This window comes from Saccostrea echinata, unplaced genomic scaffold (assembly GCF_033153115.1).
Source record: "Saccostrea echinata isolate AGI-Se365-2 ecotype Australia unplaced genomic scaffold, CSIRO_AGI_Sech_v1 ptg000054l, whole genome shotgun sequence".
Lineage (NCBI taxonomy): Eukaryota > Metazoa > Mollusca > Bivalvia > Ostreida > Ostreidae > Saccostrea > Saccostrea echinata.
In genome coordinates, this window is record NW_026889803.1 from 66,868,372 (window position 1) to 66,888,363 (window position 19,992).

Genomic DNA, 19,992 nt, shown 5'->3' on the forward strand with positions numbered 1-19,992 from the left:
TTTCATATTTGGATGTTTTACTGACTACAGACGAAATGGCCAACTAACAACTAAATTGTATGACAGCCAAGATTACCAGCATTTCCATCTCCAACTTTCCTTATTTATCATGTAGTTATACTCTGCTATCACCTGCATACATGTATAGTGTTTATGTCTTCAACTTATTCAATATTCAAGCGCATGCTCTGAGTATGATCAAATTTTAAACAAAGGCAGGCTACTGACAGATAAATTGATGTTACAGGGATTTCTACAACCTTGTTTAAAGTCAGCATTTCATAAATTCTATGGTCATTATAATCACCTTGTTAGCAAATAAATTTGTATAACCTATCATTGGGGCATATAAAAACTTGTATTTTGGCCGACGTGTTTCATACCAATTGTTAGGCCTTTGTTTTTATACCAAATGTGATTACAGAATGTTCCATCTACCTAATCAATATATAGGGCTCATGGTGGGTGTGACCGGTCAACATGGGATGCTTAACTCCTTCTAGGCACCTGATCCTACCTCTGAATTTCCAGGGGTCCATGTTTCATGACCTGTTCATAAATTTGCCTGTTAACTTACAGTAAATGTTTGCAGTGGGCATTTTTAGGGGGTAAGGATTCCATCCCTTTGATCTTACTTGTCTGGACCCTCAGGCCCAATCTTGTCAATACTTCCCTCACGTAGTGCTCGTGGGAAAAGGATTTGCAGTGATCTTGAAGTTTCCATGTAAAATGTCATGGTGAATAATTCTGCATGATGGACATATGTGTCCCTGTTTACTGGCTTCAGTTCCAAAGACATCAATCTAGAGGCTCATCCCTGTTTGTTTTTTTTTATATTCCTCAATTATCATGTTTGAAAAGATATTTCAAAGAAGACTTCTTGAACTTCATGTAGTTTTAAATGAAATACAAGAAGGCAATATATTTTTTTTTATTACAAATTCGTACTGTAATGACATGAAACATGACATGCGATAAACACACAACTGAGGTGATTGGCTGTAACAAATGATAACACACTCACACTTCAAAATCACAAAAAGGAATGTCTACCCTACCACAGTCAAAACATACATGTCGGCAATCTACCCTACCACAGTCAAAACATACAGGCAGGCAATCTACTGATGCACAAACGATGACAGTCCACTTCGACATTTTAAATGCAGAATAATATCCCTCTATCAATATTACAGATAAGATATGGGGGCTATATACTTGATCTCTGTATGATATAGGATATATACTTTATTAATGTATCACACTTTATATATCAAGAGTTGTAAATGATTTCATGTTTAATTACATCATGAAATGTTCAACATCTTGGCACACAAAAACAGATCACAATTCACACTGTTAATTTGATTAATTGATTTTATAAATATTGATTTGACATCAGTCATACCAGCTAGTGCTTTGCATTTGCTGAAGTTTATCCTAACAGAGACTGCTCGGATGAAAGTTTACAATGAACTACAGGAAATGTTTATCCAAGAAGCCAGGAGCCTGATTAATGTTAATGAAGTTTAGACTTCGGAGTCTTTACAGGAACCCATGTACTGCATTCTCCTCCCAGCCACGAGCAAACGAGGTTCTCCTCCCCCTCCCAGCTCTGTCGTTAGTGTGGCTCATACTGGTGTACTCAAACACTGGCAAACACACATTCAGTGAAATTAATGGCTGTCTATGAAGCAGGAATCCTCACTCCCCTCCCACAGTCACTTCTCGTGGAACTGCGTGAGAAATGTCTCCATTCAACTTAGTATGGTTACTGGGGAGTTTTGTGTCAACATCATCTGGGAGTTCAGTAATTTTAAGAGAGTCTTTGGGTTTTTCTGTTTCCTCTGTTATGGCTGCCCCTTTCATGCTGACCTGCTGACGGAACTTCTCAATGTCTTCTTGGCTGAAATTTAACACAAACATTACTCACAAGAGTCTGTGCATAGACACCTGATCATAACCTCAGGTAATGTGATATGCAAATAAGTGTCTCAAAAATCCTTTACAACTACATATTTAAACTTGTTCCCCCTCCCCTCTTTCACAATTATACAAGACCAAGTGCAAAATAAAAGATTATCATATCATTTATCATTGAAGTCTACAAGAATAACTATCTTTTGACCAGTGATAATATAGGCATTACTCTGGACTAGTATCAAGACCTCATTACAGTAACATGTTTTACTGTTCCCATTACCTGATTTGTACAAAGACGATGCCATTGATGACATTTAGAGTATCGAGTACACTCGCTATAGAGGGTGTCTGAATGTGGAGGGGCGGTAAGGTTATACTCTTCTCTCCCTTGTAGATCTCATTCATTTTCTTCTGAAACACTACGGCTTGTTGTGTTAGGTGTTTAAGGCATTCCGAACTCTCCTTTGTTCTTTCATGCTCCTCTCCCAGCTAAAAAATATAAACAACAATCAATAAAGCTCTATTCATACAAAATTCATTAACTGTTTTATTATAATTTTTACTCTTTATACTATTCCTCAAGTTTTTTGTTTTTCACTTACAGTTTGTTTGTAGATAGCATAAGCTTCTTTTTCACTCTGTAGAGCGGCCCTGAAATCTCCACGACAGGAATGAGTTCTAGCAACCAAGTGGTAGTTCATAGCTACCTTCATGCTTCTCTGGCCAAAATATCTAATAATTTAATAAAAAGACAAAGATTTACAATCACAATTTCCTCTTCAATACATCTTCAAATGAAAAAACACAAAAATGTGATTACTTGATGTATTCTGTTTTAAAGTGAAAACAAATCTAACTTGGTATTGACTTCCAGTGCATGCTCCAGGAACCTCAAGGACAAATCAAACTCCTCTACAGTGTGAAGAATCAGTCCAACATTGCTCTGCAAAAGAATGATCAATAATAAGATCCAGTATTAACAACCAGTTCTCATTTCACATCAAATCTTGGATTGACCAATTAAAATTCAACTAGTCATATTAACTAATACATGTATATCCTATAAATTGTAATCAGATCTATAAATCATGCGTGTACCACTAACCTACTTGTAAATTAATAGTTTATGGTCTTCTTGTACCTGTATTTATGTTTGACCTTTGTGTACTTAATCTGTTTGACCTTTGAGTACTTACATCTATCAGTGCCACCTCTGGATGATCCTCCCCATGACAAAGTAAAGCCAGATATCGTGTCCTGTATATTAACCTTAGAGCACTGGATACCTGACTGTTGGCAAAGCAGTACAGGGCAAGATGTGCCTGAAGATTAAACATCAGAGATGAATTACATGTATTTACTTCCTATTTTCCCTCAGTAGGTTTACTTTTAGAAATATCATTCGAATTTATTGTGATCCTGACACTACTTACATATTCAGTGATTTGAATTTCAGTGTGATTGCGACACTACTTACATATTCAGTGATTGTATTTGGATTGTCAATGCCCAAGACACGTTCACTCATCAAAACTGCACGTTGTTGGAAAGACATGGCCTGGATAAAACATTCCAAGTGTTTTATATACAGTCAATAAATATACAAAAAAATAAATTTGACATCTACTGGCTGTGTATCACTTCCTTACCTCTCCGTATTCTCCCATGATGTAATTGAGGCGAGCGAGCAGTCGGAGACAAGCAGCAATCTCCGGATGGAGAGCTCCGTAGACGTTGTTCAGAAGATTGAGCGCCTCACTGATCAAGTCATAGCCTTCCCTCAGTAAACCTTGCTGGATTTTAGTTTGTCCACTCGTGAAGAAATGATAAGCATCTGAAGCCTGTAAAAGCAACTGGTTAGCTTTCTTTTCATTCAAGTTTTGTCTAAATCATTTATATGAAGCAACACCCACAATATGCTTCTTCTTGCTGTGGCAGTAGATAACAATATAAACCTACCTTGGGGTGAATGTGTTTGGCAACTGGGAAAACATTAACAATGTCTTCTTCGTTAAAGATCTGTTTGTTCTTGATGTCAAGGTTGTATTCTTTGAGCAAGATCTGAATTCCTACACTCAAACAGAAAGCCCTCAACATGGAGACTCGCTGTAGTCCATACTTCTCTACAGCTTGTTCAACAGAATCACTATAAACAACACAAAGGAATTTTCATTCAATCAAGAGGCAGTATCTCCTTCTAACTACAACTCAAAGCTTACAATTTTAGTCTCTCACAGTTAAGCAATTTTCACATTCTTTCATTATATCTAGGAATGTAATATCTCTTACGGAAGTACAAAACTGACACTAACAGAGGGCCTTTCAGTATGTTAAATTGAACAATTGACCCCATGATCCGGAATTTTAACAAACTGACAGTGCTAAAATGAACAATCTTGACCCTTTGACCCGGAATTTAACAAACTGACAGTTTGCTAAAATGAACAATCTTGACCCTTTGACCCCGATTTTTAACAAACTGACAGTTTGCTAAAATGAACAATCTTGGCCCTTTGACCCTGATTGTTAACAAACTGACAGTTTGCTAAAATGAATAATCTTGACCCTTTGACCCTGATTTTTAACAAACTGACAGTATACTAAAATGACCCTGACTTTTAACAAACACCCCCCCAAATTATAGCTGTTTTCCTCTAACCCGGCTTCTCCTACATGATAAATACGAAGTTTACATTACAGTTGAAAAGAGTCATAATCTTGAAAGACAGACACAGAGACTAGCATCCATTTTGACATTGGTCCTCAAATTCAACTTACCATTCCAGTTTGTAGTCAAAATACTCAGAAACTTCATCTGTAATTTTCTTCCAGAGTTTGGAGGGAGTCTCATTGACCCACTCTGTATTGTCTAAAATAAAAACACTCTCAGAAATACAAAGACTGGAACTGTAAAGTTAACATCAGACCTGTACCAATAATGCTTGTATCACTCACCTATACTCAAGAAAACAGATTTGTTTTTCTTGTTATTCTTCCTCTTGGCTTTCTTGCTTTGTAACTGAAACAAAATTGAAACGGCATTCTGAATCATTACACTTGCAAAAATGTCTTTCATATAATTTACCTTGTCAACAAAAAAAAAAAAAAATAAAAAAAAAAAAAAACCACTTAGTGCAATGTTTACAATGCACTCTAGACTCAAGTTTCCTGGTTTAAATTTCACTTTTTATAAGAATTTTGATTTTACCTCGTCAGCAGTGACCTGAGCGTGTGGTGTTGGATAAGAACCAATGTAACAATTGAGAAAATGACAGATAGCAGCTGATGTGTTCATCATGTCCACACCCTGCATGTAGGACTTAAACAGGTGCTTAGCTGCACGGCAAATCAGCTCTGATATGACAATGGTCTGTAATATAAGAAATTACAACACTTACAAGTTTGTCCTCCTATTAAGAGAGTTTAATGTGAAAAAGCACAGAATTAATCAAGTTTTCTTTCACTAAGCACTATCAGTTGCAGTCATTTCTTCGGTGACTTAGAATCAGCTACAGTACTTTATTAAAATGACAGGTACATGTCTACTTCTGTAAAAGTTTAAATGTACTCACATAAACATACGACACAGAGGAGTACTTGGAGATCATTTCTGCCACTTTTCCGAGGTACCGGATGTTGATTCCCCTGGAATTTACAGAAATTTTATTTCTCTGTTTACTTGTACATTTAAACAAACAGGCAATATTATTTCTGATTTACATTTCTTTGTGACTACTCTTGTGTAACTTACTTGTTGTGTAAAGCCTCAGATAGAGTGAAGCCATCAATTGGGGATGAAGTGTGCTCCATGCAGTCACTGATCTGAAAAATAAAATCTTCAGTATGTACATGTACTTAAAAGTAATGAAATTTTGCAGTTAGTATACACTTAAGAATGAAGAGACTTAACAATACTAGGGGATTTGACAATAGATACTTACAAATGATGGGACCTGACAATACTAGGGGATTTGACAATAGATACCTACAAATGATGGGACTTGACAATACTAGGGGATTTGACAATAGATACTTACAAATGATGGGATTTGATGAAGAACAAGAAATTCAGCAGCATCCTTGACAAGTTTCTTCTGTTTCTGGAATTGGTCACTCTGAAAAACACAAAGGAATCGGTAAAGAAAATACTGCATACAGACTAGTGTAAAATTCTTAAAGCTTATGAAAAACTTGACATTCATTAAATTATCAAAACACATGAACAGATGGTGAGCAACCCTTTTGCTTCAAGCAAAAGAATCTTCTAATGTTGAAGACTAAACTTAATGCACAGTACAGGACACAAATTCCACCACTTGATTGTTACTTTCACTTTTTATTTGGTACAATTTTAAAACACTAACCTTTTCATCAGCATGTTTGACGTGTGGTTGAAATACATCTGGATTGAAGAGGATACTAAACTCTGCAAACAATGAAACCATTTGTTAAAAGTCTATATCTGCTCATAACCAGAGTGAAGTCTTAGAAGGTTTATCAGAATGAAGCATTGAACAATGACCTGTTGTGTAAAGTCTTAGAAGGTTTATCAGAATGAAGCATTGAACAATAACCTGTTGTGTAAAGTCTTAGAGGGTTTATCAGAATGAAGCTGTTGTGTTACCTGTTTCACTGAGAGACCCCACAGCTGTTGCGGCTTTCTTCACAATGTCTTTACTATTCTCTTCAACTGGTTAACAAAACGGAACATTTCATAATTAATCTCTCTTTAACAGACATTATGAATTCAATGACTGGTTAGAAATAAGGTGAGCAATGTGAAACAATAGGCCCATGGGCCACAATGCCCATTGGAGTTCTGCTGCTCTTCTTCAGATTAAAAGATTTTTATAACCCCAAGAAAACTGTAACCCCATATTATGGTGCCACCCTAACTCTAAGCAGTCTCTAAATCCACACAACATGGGAATGCTTCAATATCAATATGACTAACATGGCCTGCGGTTATGTAGAAGATTTTTTTTCCTGTACAAACGCATTATATAAAACTTGATCCTGATTTTAGCCAACCCTAACCTGTGGTCCATAATTTTATGAAAAACAAGATGTGTTTGTTCTGATGGCAACTTATAGTCAAGGATAAACTTTCTCAAATGCAAATCAAATACGTTGGTACCCAAATCAAGGTCTTGTCTCAAGAAATATACCAATGAAATATAAAAGCCCTTGCAGCAACAATTGAATATATATGGAAACGGTTAAAGTTTTTCAAAAGTAAGTCAAACATCAAGGTCAAATGGTCAACATTAATGGTGCCCAAGGAAAGGCCTTCTCACAAGAAATACACATGTGAAATATGAAAGCCCTAGCACCAACTGTTCAAAAGTTATGGCCAAGGTTAAATTTTTTTTTCAAAATTAGGTCAAACTCTGAGGTCAAAGTCAATGGGCTATAATTGTTGGTATCCAAATGATGGTCTTGTCACAAGAAATACACACATGTTTTTCAAAAGTAGGTCAAACTCCTAGGCCAAGGTCAAAGGGTCAAAGTTGTTGGTATCCAAAGGAAGGTCTTGTCAAAAGGATTACACCTGTGAAGTATGAAAGCCCTAGCTCACCGTTCAAAAGTTATGACCAAGGTTAAAGTTTTTCAAAAGTAGGTCAAACTCCAAGGTCAAGGTAAAAACGTCAAAGTTGTTGGTATCCAAAGGAAGATCTTGACATAAGGATTACACATGTGAAGTATGAAAGCCCTAGCACCAATTTCAAAAGTTATGGCCAAGGTTAAATTGGTTTAAGTTTTGCAAAACTAGGTCAAACTCCAAGGTCAAGGTCAAAAGGTCAAATATGATGGTACCAAAAGAAAGGTCTTGTCACAAGGAATACACATGTGAAATATGAAAGTCATAGCTCCAACCAATCAAAAGTTATGGGCAATGTTAAAGTTTTTGCTGACAAACAGATAAACAGACAAACAGATAGATGGACAGGGCAAAAACTATATACCTCCAAATCTTTGATTAGGGGGGCATAAAAAATAAATCCATCCAACTTGGGATGTTTGTAGATTAATAGCTCTATTGTATTTCTTTAGATTTTGAGAAAATTCTTATATAGTTACATGCAAAACTTTGATCCCCTATTGTGGCCCCTCCTACCCCTGAGGGCCATGAGTTTAACAAATAGAAGTCTGAGAGCTTTCACATAAGTTTTATCTTTTCTGGTCCACTGGTTCTTAAAATTTCTAAAGATTTTTCTTAAATATTTCAATGTAAAACTGTCATCCCTTATTTTGGCCCCAGCTTACCCATGAGTCATAATTCAAACAATATAGAATGTACACTACCTCAGGAAGCTTCCACATAAGTTTCACCTTTTCTGGAACAGTGGTTCTTCAGAAGCTTTTTTAATGACCCCATCCAATTTTGTCTTTCTTGATTATCTCTCTCCCCTTGGAAGAGAATTTGGCCCTTCATTTAAACAACTTACAATCCCCTTTACCCAAGGATGCTTTGTGCAAACTTTGGTTTAAATTGGCCCAGTGGTTCTTGAAGAGACGTTGAAAATGTGAAGTTTATAGATGGACACTGGGCAATGGGTGATCAGCTCAGGTAAGCTAAAAAACTTTTATCAGCAGACTTAGCTTTCTTACAAGATTCTCCATCAGACCCAGTGAGTGCCTCCACAATCTTCTTTGCCTCATCAATGTTTTCTGTGTTGGCCTTCTCTTTCTTTTCTGTGTCCTCGCTTTTTTCTTCAAGGCCATCAAGCTCTATCTCTTGTGGAACCAGCTTCTGTTCCTGAACAAATTATAGGACATCAGATAAATACCTAACTGTTTTCAATACCAGAAACCACTTTACACATAAGGAAACACTAACGTCTTGAACGTCTAGTTCTGTGACCTTTTATTACCTTGCTCTCTGTAGACTTTTTCTGGCTTTGTTGTTGAAGTTGCTGGAACTGGTAGGCAGCATGTCTCACAAATGCTACATATCTAGTTCTAAAACAGATAGATAACAAATCTAAAGGTTGATGCTATAGTTCATAAAAACTTTCTTGTGTCATTTGAAAATGAACAATGCAACTTACTAACCTTCATTTTTAAGATAGGATTGAAATAACAAATAAATAACTTAACGGCCACAGTGAAAAATGAACACTACATCTACTGACTTATTCTCAGTTTAAAGTCTTTCAGATATTAATGCACAGAGAAGGCTATGATGTAATTTTGTTTCCACTCTGACTTACTCTACAAATGCCTCGATGAGTTCCTGTCGTAGACACGCCAGTCGGTGAGGGTGTTTCTTCGGATACCCGTGTTCCTGCATGATTTTACTCAAAGACTCTTCTTCAACTGGAAACAATTTTTTTTTACTTAGATCATGGCAAACTTCAGTCATTTGCAATAAGATGGTACTGTTAACTTCTTCCAGGATTATACAAAATTTAAAATCATAAATAACAAGTAAAACAACTGACTTACGCTGAAGGTAATTAATATCGGGAGGGAAAGTTCTCAATAAATCCAAGATGTAATGACGCTTGTCATTCCCAATGATTCCCTGAAAAATTACAGAATGTAAAGAAGTATGTCATTTTCAACAATTCCCTCAAAATATTACAGGCAGTTGAAAGCATGCACTGTGAAGTTGTGAAAAAAAAAAATTATCCTTTTATTTCAAATTTTTCAAAAATCTTAAAATGCCATTTACCTTGCATTCCAGAGATGTATATAGTTCTACTTGATCCCCCTTCTCACTAATAACCCTGAAAATAAAAAAAGAATCCCTAGAATTACGGTTCTGGTCAGTCCTCCTAACTGGATTTTACTTCAATTATTTTTTCGTAAAACTTGTGATGCATACTTCATTTGAAATTTTAATATAATTTTCTCTAAACTGCATTACTGATATGAAAATTTTAAAAAATAAAATAAAAATAGAACGCTTACTTGTGTGGACAGATTTTCAACTGTGGAGCAGTCTTTTGCAGCTAAGAAAAAGGGAATATTTAACAATATTTTCAGTGATTTTTGTAATAAAAAACAGCAAGAGAGATTAATCAAGTAATCTTAAAAGTTCCCACACACATGAATCTAGACTATCTGGGTCCACTCACCAGTTCTATATATTTATCACACGTCACGACAGTCTTCCCAAAATCAATAGATCCATACACAACAGACTGTTCCTGTTCTCTCTCCAGAATTCCTAACAAAGAAAATTAAAGTCAACACTTACACAAATCACACGAATATAATACAAAAGTTGATGTAGTTTGAAAGTTTTCAGTAATCACCTGGTATAATGGACTGGGCAGTGACCCTGTATCCCCTGTAGTCAATTACAGCTGTCCCCAGTGTGTACAGACCCTCAGTATCCAGGTTAAAGTAGGCCTTCACCCCCTGTAGATCATTACCCTGTAAAATAGCAGAAATATCCACATCTTAACTTTATGGGAATTCCTATGTACTGAACCATTTATTTCGGAATAAAATCCAGACAGACAAGCCTTACTGGAGCAATGTAAGCAGCATAATCTCCACCAAAATCCTTATAATGTTCGCGAACATCAAAACCAAGACTGAAGAAAATATTGTTCCAGATGAACATCTGCATCCTGCAATACAAATACCACATGTCAGTATTTCATTTGTAAGCACTTTTTCTATACAAAATGTTTTTTTTCCCCTCAAACACAGCTCTGTAATCTTACTTGGTATCCTCCCCTGGATTTATTGCCATGACATTTCCATCAATCACGGCTATAGCTCCACGGGTGGCCGCACCTACAAAGTCACTGTGCACCTACAAATGAATCACTTCATTATACTCTAACAGGAAATAAATTTTTAGTTCACTTATACAGAATTTCAGGGAAAGAGTGTTAATTATTGACTTTAAAGCATCCCAATGAAACAACAGGAATTCATGGGTGTACTCTTGGTTTTAATTTTCACAGAAATTTTTCCTGTGTGCTTCCTGATCAGCCTTACCTTAAATACTGCACGCTCCCTGATTAGCCTTTCTGGAAGTGTTTTCTTTGATAATTCACGAGTTGTCTGAATTTCTTCATTCCAGTCCCGAGTTTGTCCAGGGATGTGTTCCTCATACCCCAGACGTGTGGAGAAGGCTATAAAACAGAAACATAAACACTCAGTTCCTACTGAACATTAACATAAAGGGACAAAACTCTTAATTCTTTCATACATAATCAGAAATAATAAGTTCTACCTGACCTTTGGCAATGTGAATTTAGTATTATGATTTAAGTAATTAAGCTGGCATTTAAGTTGATTAGCTACTACTTATAGATACTGACCATCTTCTGCCCGAATGTAGTCAACGGTGTGTTCTGACTGGGGGGCCATCCAGCTGTAAATCTGGTAGGGTGTGGGGACCCTTTCAAATGGGTGCTTCTGTCCTCGCTTCTTCAGAAGGATACTAAAGTTCCTCTTAAAACTAGGACTTATCTATAGTAACAGGAAAAACAGGTGGTATTTCTCAATGATCAAAACTTCAAATAATATTACATTTATATATACTTTAACATTTATATGTGATATACTTTTACCTTTATTTGTGATATACTTTTACCTTTATTTGTGATATAACTTTTCATACCTGATTTAGAAGATCAATAAGAGAGTGAGATAGAAATTTCTGCTGAGCAGCTCTAGGATTGAATTCATCTTCAGTGGACCTATAACACAAACATGAATAAATTCAGATTAACAATATTTTTAATGAGATTCCTATTTTATATCTGTATTACAGACACAGTCAAATTAATACTTACTGGTTGACATAGAATCCTCTGGTTGAGGCCGTAATGTGATATTTCTTGTCTTCCAGGGTTAAAACATACAGATATAGCAAATCACCTACAAAACAGAAATAACCTCCTCTGTTATCAGCTTCTGTACAAAATCAAGCTTAATATTAAAATTATAAATAATCTAAATATTATCATGAATGACATCACCCCTACCATGCATTCTCCTGTTTCCTGGGGGAGGGTTCCACCCACTATATGTTAAGACTTTCAAGCATTGTGGACCCTAAACAGAAAATCATCATAAACAAATATTACATTCAGTGCCTTCCTAAGCAGCAAGGAATTATTTTCAGTGACTATGATTCAGTAGAACAGACCTTCAGATCCTTCAACCCTGGGTGTAGAGGGAGTAGTGGCCTCTCCTTGCTGTTGGGCATTATGTAGTCTGGAGGTGTGCAGTCAACCGAATCAGGCTTCGACCTTTTCTTGTCTGAAAACATTGACACTCAAACAATAACAAACTTCATGGAAAATCTGTTCCTTCATTCAGGATCATCTTCTCTGAATCATTTCAAACCTTAGAATTTGTTATTTTAAGGAACACTACACAGCAGTGTGATCTTAATAAAAATTAAAACCAAAAATGCCATAAAAAATTAAAGACATTAATTAGTATTATCATCTAAACACTGAACTGACCTAGAATATCTCCTACAGTGACGGTATTGAGGAAGGACAGAGAGTTACAGTCCACACCGTTATAAGTATCCGCTGGATCCACCGATTTAAGTAAATCTCGGATGTGACGGACATGTATACGGGCTTCTCTGACAGTGTAAGGCTCTGTAAATAATCAATAATACAGCATTTTTCTTTTTATTTCAAAGCTTGTACAAAAAATTTAATTCAGACTTTTATAATTAACATCTTTTTATAATTTTGGTTATTTTCTAAAAGAAGAATTTCGAAGCTTCATTTCATGGCAAATTTCATAATGTTTTTAAGACAAAGTTATTCCTCTTCACATTTAAAAAAGTAAAATATATATATATATACATAATATGTATATGTAACAATGCATTTCACCCCCAAATTTCACTCATGGAAGAAAACACACCTTCGACCACCTTGATGACAGAGCCCTCTTTGAGTCCTTCTATGCTTTTGAGTTCTGCGAAGTTGTCTAGTGTGACTCCATCCAGCTGTAGTGAGAAGCATGTCCTGATACAAGTGTCTTCTCTATCCATCAATACCTGGTGGATCTCCTGAACTAACTCCATAGAGCTCACCTGTTAAAAAAATCATCATAATACTGATAAACCACAGCTACATAGAGCTCACCTGTTAAATATCAACATAATACTGATAGACCACAGCTCCATAGAGCTCACCTGTTAAATATTAACATAATACTGATAGACCACAGCTCCATAGAGCTCACCTGTTAAATATTAACATAATACCGATAAACCACAGCTCCATAGAGCTCACCTGTTAAATATCAACATAATACTGATAGACCACAGCTCCATAGAGCTCACCTGTTAAATATCAACATAATACTGATAAACCACAGCTCCATAGAGCTCACCTGTCAAAATTAATACTGATAAATCACAGTTCCATAGAGCTCACCTGTTCAATATCAACATAATACTGATAAACCACAGCTCCATAGAGCTCACCTGTTCAATATCAACATAATACTGATAGACCACAGCTCCATAGAGCTCACCTGTTCAATATCTACATAATACTTATAAACCACAGCTCTATAGAGCTCACCTGTCCAAATTATCTATTTGAATGAACCATCATAGCATAGTTACACAAAATAGCCCTCTAAAGCTTGTTATTAAATTCTCAGAATCATTATTGAGTCCTGTTATAAAATTTGCAATGATTTTTGATACTGGGTAAGTTTGTGGTGCAATACCCATATTTCAAACACTTAGAATATTTCTGGAAAGCTTACAAATGCTTTGGAAATGTTATAAATAATTTTTACGGCACACAAAGCACAATACATTACACAAATCATTAGTGAAGATAACTACACTGCACTCATATTATACATATGACAATGTTACCAAGTAGCTCTTCAAAGGGCTAAATTACTGTAATTGATATAACAACTTAATTATTACATTCACACATAAAGCCTTACTGGTAGTTCTATAGGACTGGTGCCGGGAATCTGAATCTGGACATTAAATCCTGTATCCTGAATCAGCACTATCTCCTTATCGTTCTTCTCTCCCTCCTCCCCGGACTCACCCCCCGACTTCTCCTCTGTGTGACCCACCTCCTGGGTTCCGTTAACCAGGGGCTTTACTGGACCGTCTCCCTCTTTCTCTTTCATCTTCTCTGAAATCATAGAAAAAAGACAATTAAAACTGCAGTTACCATTTATAGTGCTTGATATTTCTCTAATCACAGCTAAGGCAGATGCTGTTCATGACTCCCTGCTATGTAAACCTCTCTAACAGTCATTTGACACAGACAAATCTGGCTAAGTCCATATAAAACAGAAATCTGGCTATTTAATACAGATCAATATTTGACACTCATTAAAGTTCACAGATTAAGAAAGTTCATTTGTAAACCTGTATAAAATTAAGTCAAAGACCTTTCAAAATTAATATGTTAAGCATGTCTGTTTTTAAATGGTCTTCAGAGCTAAACATTTTTTTTCTTTTCTGAACAATACAGTCATAAAACTCAGTTGTTTTAAAACTAAGGTATCTTGATTTTATGTATTCTAATTATAATCAGTATATTCATCATATAAATAAGCACCTGATTTTAAACCTACATTCAGTAAAACAGTTTGATCTTTTTTACATATAAATACAATGCACCAATTGTTTTTTGTGAATGCACTAAATACACTTCCTGGACAAACCCCTAATCTCTTTACTTTATATCAGTATTTCCCAGGTTACCTTAGAAATCACATACATGTTTATTATTTAAGTGTATTAATATTCAAAAGAAGGCCAGATATGGAGATCAACATGCTGTTTGAAGACATCAGTTGAATTAATCCTTTTTCATATGCATTTCAATTACTTCCTTAGTTTAATACAAGTCACTGAAAAATGTGTCAAGGTACCAACACCAACCCTATTTTCAATGACATCCCTATTTACAATAACATCATAGTATTTTTATTTACAACTTATAAGTTCCTTTTCTTAGTGGGTAGTATGACATATTCATTTAAAATATCACAGGAAATGCAAGTTTACACAAAGTACAATATGCATAAAACACAGTAAAACACAATGTGTTAGCTATTAGTATGTGTGGTTTAATTCTGCTATATTTTCTTTTCTGCATGTTCTAGTGTGTCCTTCATTTTTATGCTAATTCTGATCTGTTGTTGGTCAGGATAGCTCAAAATTAAGTGAAATAACCATCCAGTTATATTTAGATAAAGACTAACTGAGTTAAACAGGAAATAAAAGAGTTCAATACCTGAATCTGGATTACAAAGGACTTACAATCATTTAGGTATACAGACATAGGGGATTACGTACAGCAAAAAATAAGAAAGTATTCACTCTGATTTTTGTAAACGTGCATAATCAAAGATTACATAGATCAGTACTTCAATGAAAGTTACCTACAAATAGAACACAGTTTCACACAAACAAATATTCTGGTAGTGTGCATTCCTAGATGCAACATTTAAGCAAGTTTGGTCTGGTAGGAGGTTTAGTTGGAAATGGATTTGCTAAAAAAAAAAAAAAAAAATCTAATCACCCTGAAAATTTAAGTTTGCATCTGATGTAAGTCTGATAGTGTTTATCCCTAGATAGAATCATCCAAGCAAATGTGGTCAGCATAGGACTTATGGACAGCTGGGAATAAACCTTTTAAAAAAATTAATAAAATAGTATTTTCAACTTTTATGTAGAATATTGTTTAAATGGAAAATGTAACTATACATGTCAACTAGATCAAGCATCTGAAGCAAGTCTAGTAGTGTGCATCCTGCACGCATACATGGTCACCATAAGGCTTATAGTTACTTAAAAATGAACACGCTTCAAAAACGTCAACCTGGTAACAAACTCATAAAAAAAAATGTCAGACTTGTTTAGTATCCGCAGCAAGTCTAGTAGTGTGCATTCCGACTTGCATCATCCATACAAATCTGGTCAAGGTAAGAGCATATAGTTACTTGAGGATGAGACCTGCTCCAAAAACTTTAACCTGCTACAAAAATCCTAAATAAATCTGGTCATTCTTATGGAAAATACTTGCTGAAAATGCAGCATCTGAAACCTCAGACAGTGCTACAATGAAACAGGGTAAAGAAATACCTAGAGAGAAATTTGCTCGGAAAACTTAAACTTGGAAAGCCAAAGCCAAGGGTATTATATATAAGCTCCCCAACTCTGTTGAGATGAGTTAAAAAAGTACTATATTGTGTTAAGAAAAGCCCCCTTTCTATGATGATATACTTTGAATTTTTTTTTAAAATTTGAATTGAAGAAGCTTGAAGTAATTTGAAGCTTTTCCCAAGTGTATTTTTTGCAAGTATTTTAGTGATACCAGTAGTTTTAATCTACAACTATATTCATTAACATCAACAAAATCAATATAGCAGAAATATGTCCAACATATCAGTCAATATCATCAATCTTTTCATCAACTAGAATCTGGAGGATTTCTTTAATATTCCAAAAAATGAAAGACTGCAAATTACCGGTATGTATGTATTGTTTCATGTCACAGTTTGAAGATGAGCATTATTTATTCCTGTTTTGTTCATTTCTATTTTCCAAAGTAAGGAAAAAATGTAAACTAGGAAAATACATGCACAAATGCTAAAAATTAAAAAGAAATTTGATCAACATTTGTAGCATGAGATTATCAAATTTACTCTGGTGTATTTGTCAGCTATGTAACTGATTTAAGTCTGACAAGAAAATTCCAAGATTCTTTAACTATCCTGCAACATCTTATGTATATATGCCATCATGATGATGAAACTGATTTTATATTTATTTTTTGTATATATTATATAAATACTTTATATGTATACATTAAACCTACAAAATGGTTCTTGGTAATAAGCAATACATCTATAAACTCTTCAGTTTGATATCTAGGAGTTCAATAATACTCAAAGAAATACACCCCTGTGCATACTTATATACCTTCACAACTAATGTATTTGAAATAAATATTACCTGAATTAAAAAGAAACAGATTATGTATGTGCAATTTTTCCCCTTCTCTTTAAACATTTCCTGCAGCAAAGATAAATTTACAATCTCTTTCAGCGATACAGATGAATTTACATTCTCCTGTCACAAAAATTATTTTCTGTTTTTACAGTTTTTACAATGTCTTTTGTATCAAAGCATTTAATGGGAAAGTCTGAAAAACAAACCAGCATTTTTGAACATATATCAGACATTTTGGATATTTCTTTATTGTATGCACTGATAATATTGTGTTGATAAATCTCAGTATTAATAGAAAATCTGTATTTTAGTTATTTTCCTTGCTTATTTTCCTTAACATAATTGCAGACAACATAATCAAATCAAACAGAAAAAGGAAGAAAAATAAATCATTTCACTTTCAGAATACTTTTTTTCAAATGATTTTCAAAATGGATTAAAAGATTACTTTGAGTTTTATTGAAATGTGATACAATAAAAAAAAATATTTTTTTTTAGATCCCAAAATTGGAGGCAAAAAACTCTAAGTTAATATGTGTGGGTACAAATCAAAGGTTAGAGTAGTCAGATTTGAAGGAATGGGGTTTATGAATGGTACCCCCCTAGGGATGTGCGATTTTATCGGTATACCGGTATATCGTGATTTTTAATTGCGTGATACGTATCGTGATACGGAGACTAAAATACCGGTATTTAGGTACATAGTTATAAATTCCAGAAATTATTCATTTATTTGTTCAATCTTTCAAATTACAATTACAGGAAGTGTAAAAAATGTTGAAAACGGTAAAAGAAAGGCATCCTAGCATCCAAAACTGCGTGATATTATGTCAATAAAAAAGGAAATAAGTGAAGTTATGTTTTTCCAGCACATTTTTAGGAAAAATTATGAATATTCATTTAAAACCATTGTAAAAATTGCTTGTAAAAATATCATGATATTATCGTGATATTTTGGGAAAAAATCGTGATATATCGCGATACGAAATTTTTGGTGATACCCATCCCTATACCCCCCCATAATTTTAAAAATACTAATAAGATTTTATCAATTATGTCTGAATTTCTACTCAATGAATATTAAGTAAGTGTAACCTTTGTATACAGACAATTGCACAGTAGAGCTTAAGGCTGGTGTCAACTGGTCAACTTAATGTTCCAGTGTAATGCATGGTCTTATTCCTGCAGGTTTATATACAAACACATGTACGATCATGTACTTTTGATGACAAGATAGGCCTTGGGCTATAATGCAATGCTGTCTATTCATTCAAAATGTCATGCACATCCCATCCTAAATTAAAACATTCTGAATATCTCAAAAACCTAGATACTCGTCAGCAGTCAGCTGTTTGTTTAGGCCACACGAACTACATTTCGACCCAGACGACCTTGAAAACCTGCGTACGATTAATAAATAAAAACACGTGGTAACAAGTCTTTAAAAACAAATTAATTCAAACAACTGTGAAAATCATATAATTTTTAAGACAATAATATATGCGTAATTCAAATTAAACAGCGAACTTATGATGCACACAAGAAATAGGTTGCATAATGAGTCGAGGTACCATTGCATAAACATCTATCAATCATCAATGAAAAATCTTTAAAATGAGATTAAAAAAGTAAAAACAAAATCGAAACACGTTTGAATTTAATAACTTAAATGATACTGTGGTTAAATTTCTAAACAATACACAGAAATGCATTATTTGTCCTTTTTCCGTCGTCTGCACGACTGGAAACCATCTAGATTTCACTGTATTACATAAAATGAACTTACCTTCAGTATTTACTGTGACTGTCACACACTTAGATTTAGGTGAACCATTCTGCAGAGTTGTATCATTACTTTCATCACTTTCGTGACTTGAAATACCTGCCATTGAGCGTTGACTTTCACAGTAAAACACGTGCGTTCCGTCTTAGGAGATTGTCCTACATATGCACGTTTCACCTCAAAATTCCTAATCGGTTAAACGCTTAAAAGAAGTTGGTAAAAGTAGATACTGTTAGGCTTTCTTTGACGTCCGAATTTGCAAGATATATATTGAAACATTTAAATGAAATAGACTTTTTTGGTAACAAATAGAACTTTATTAAAGAAAATTAACCAAAAGTATTTTTAAAAAAAAATACAATTTCGGTTATAAGGCGTGCTATAATATTTAGACGGACGGATTATTTACTTTTATCGAGTTTAATTGAGAAGCTCTAAACACTAACATATTTTTTTTGTTTGGGGTGTGTGTGTGTGTGTGTGGGGGGGGGGGGGTGAGTGGGGTGGGGTGGGGTGTGTGTGCTGATAACAATGAAATATGAAGATAACGAACAGTAATGAATCTCGAAAGTCCAATGAAACGATGCAAATTTGGAGCAGAGCAAACACGGACCTCAAAATTTAGAGGTGGGATCAGGTGCCATGGAGGAGTGAGCATCTCCTTCCGACCGGTCACACCCGCCGTGTGCTCCTTGTCATGATCGGAAAAAAAACCCTGGAAAAATCCATAGACAGTTCAGTGTATAAATAATGGCCTAACAAATCACTTTTACACTATGTTTAACCCTCCTTACTTACCTTTAAGAGGGGTCCGTGTTTCCTGAGGATGTGTGGATTCAAAGTTCAATTTTGTAACTTTACATAGCAATTTTAAGAGCTTTGAAAATTCGCGGGTTCGGGAGGGGGGGGGGGGGGGCTAGATTCCGCTCACGTAGAAAGAAAATACATGTTTCCATGAATAAAAAAGAAATCTGAAATATATAAAAATTGATATTGTGAAAATACATCATTAGGTGTAAACTTTTGAAAAATAACTTGTATCAAACCTAAGGATAGGAGGATAGGGAGTCGAGGGGGGGGGCTGTTTCCAAGCACCTGTTTCTCATGTATCCGCTTTATTTTTAATATACATATATTAGAAATGTTATTTTTAAAAGTACTTTAAACTGTTAAAGTTTGTTTTTTCTATGGAGAAAATTACTCGATGCACACAATTTCGTTTTCTTCAACCTAGCCAAAATTTGGGCGGAAAAGGGGAAGGGGTGTTAAATAATCAAAATATCTTTTTCAGGTTTGTCTGTTTGGTCTTTTGTGGCGTTGGTAAATCTACTTATGTACAGAA

The 19,992-nt window shown here is 34.8% G+C and overlaps 1 protein-coding gene across 1 annotated transcript; it reads right to left on the reverse strand.

Moving 5' to 3' along the window:
• Positions 1 to 915: 915 nt before the first annotated feature.
• Positions 916 to 18,838, reverse strand: LOC133172162 (clustered mitochondria protein homolog). The gene is made up of 36 exons (XM_061307003.1): positions 18,654 to 18,838; positions 13,834 to 14,033; positions 12,784 to 12,955; positions 12,366 to 12,509; positions 12,044 to 12,156; positions 11,880 to 11,949; positions 11,688 to 11,772; positions 11,513 to 11,591; positions 11,211 to 11,361; positions 10,885 to 11,021; positions 10,605 to 10,696; positions 10,406 to 10,508; positions 10,188 to 10,308; positions 10,008 to 10,099; positions 9,841 to 9,881; positions 9,602 to 9,656; positions 9,373 to 9,451; positions 9,138 to 9,243; positions 8,799 to 8,886; positions 8,536 to 8,683; positions 6,548 to 6,613; positions 6,288 to 6,349; positions 5,961 to 6,038; positions 5,675 to 5,745; positions 5,496 to 5,568; positions 5,132 to 5,293; positions 4,879 to 4,942; positions 4,702 to 4,792; positions 3,883 to 4,069; positions 3,573 to 3,764; positions 3,401 to 3,481; positions 3,120 to 3,245; positions 2,781 to 2,866; positions 2,526 to 2,655; positions 2,204 to 2,412; positions 916 to 1,906 (listed from the first exon to the last, which is right to left on the reverse strand). The coding sequence occupies exons 1-36, from the start codon at positions 18,754 to 18,756 to the stop codon at positions 1,705 to 1,707; spliced, it is 4,059 nt and encodes a 1,352-aa protein (XP_061162987.1). The 5' UTR covers positions 18,757 to 18,838; the 3' UTR covers positions 916 to 1,704.
• Between the last annotated feature and the right edge of the window lie 1,154 nt (positions 18,839 to 19,992).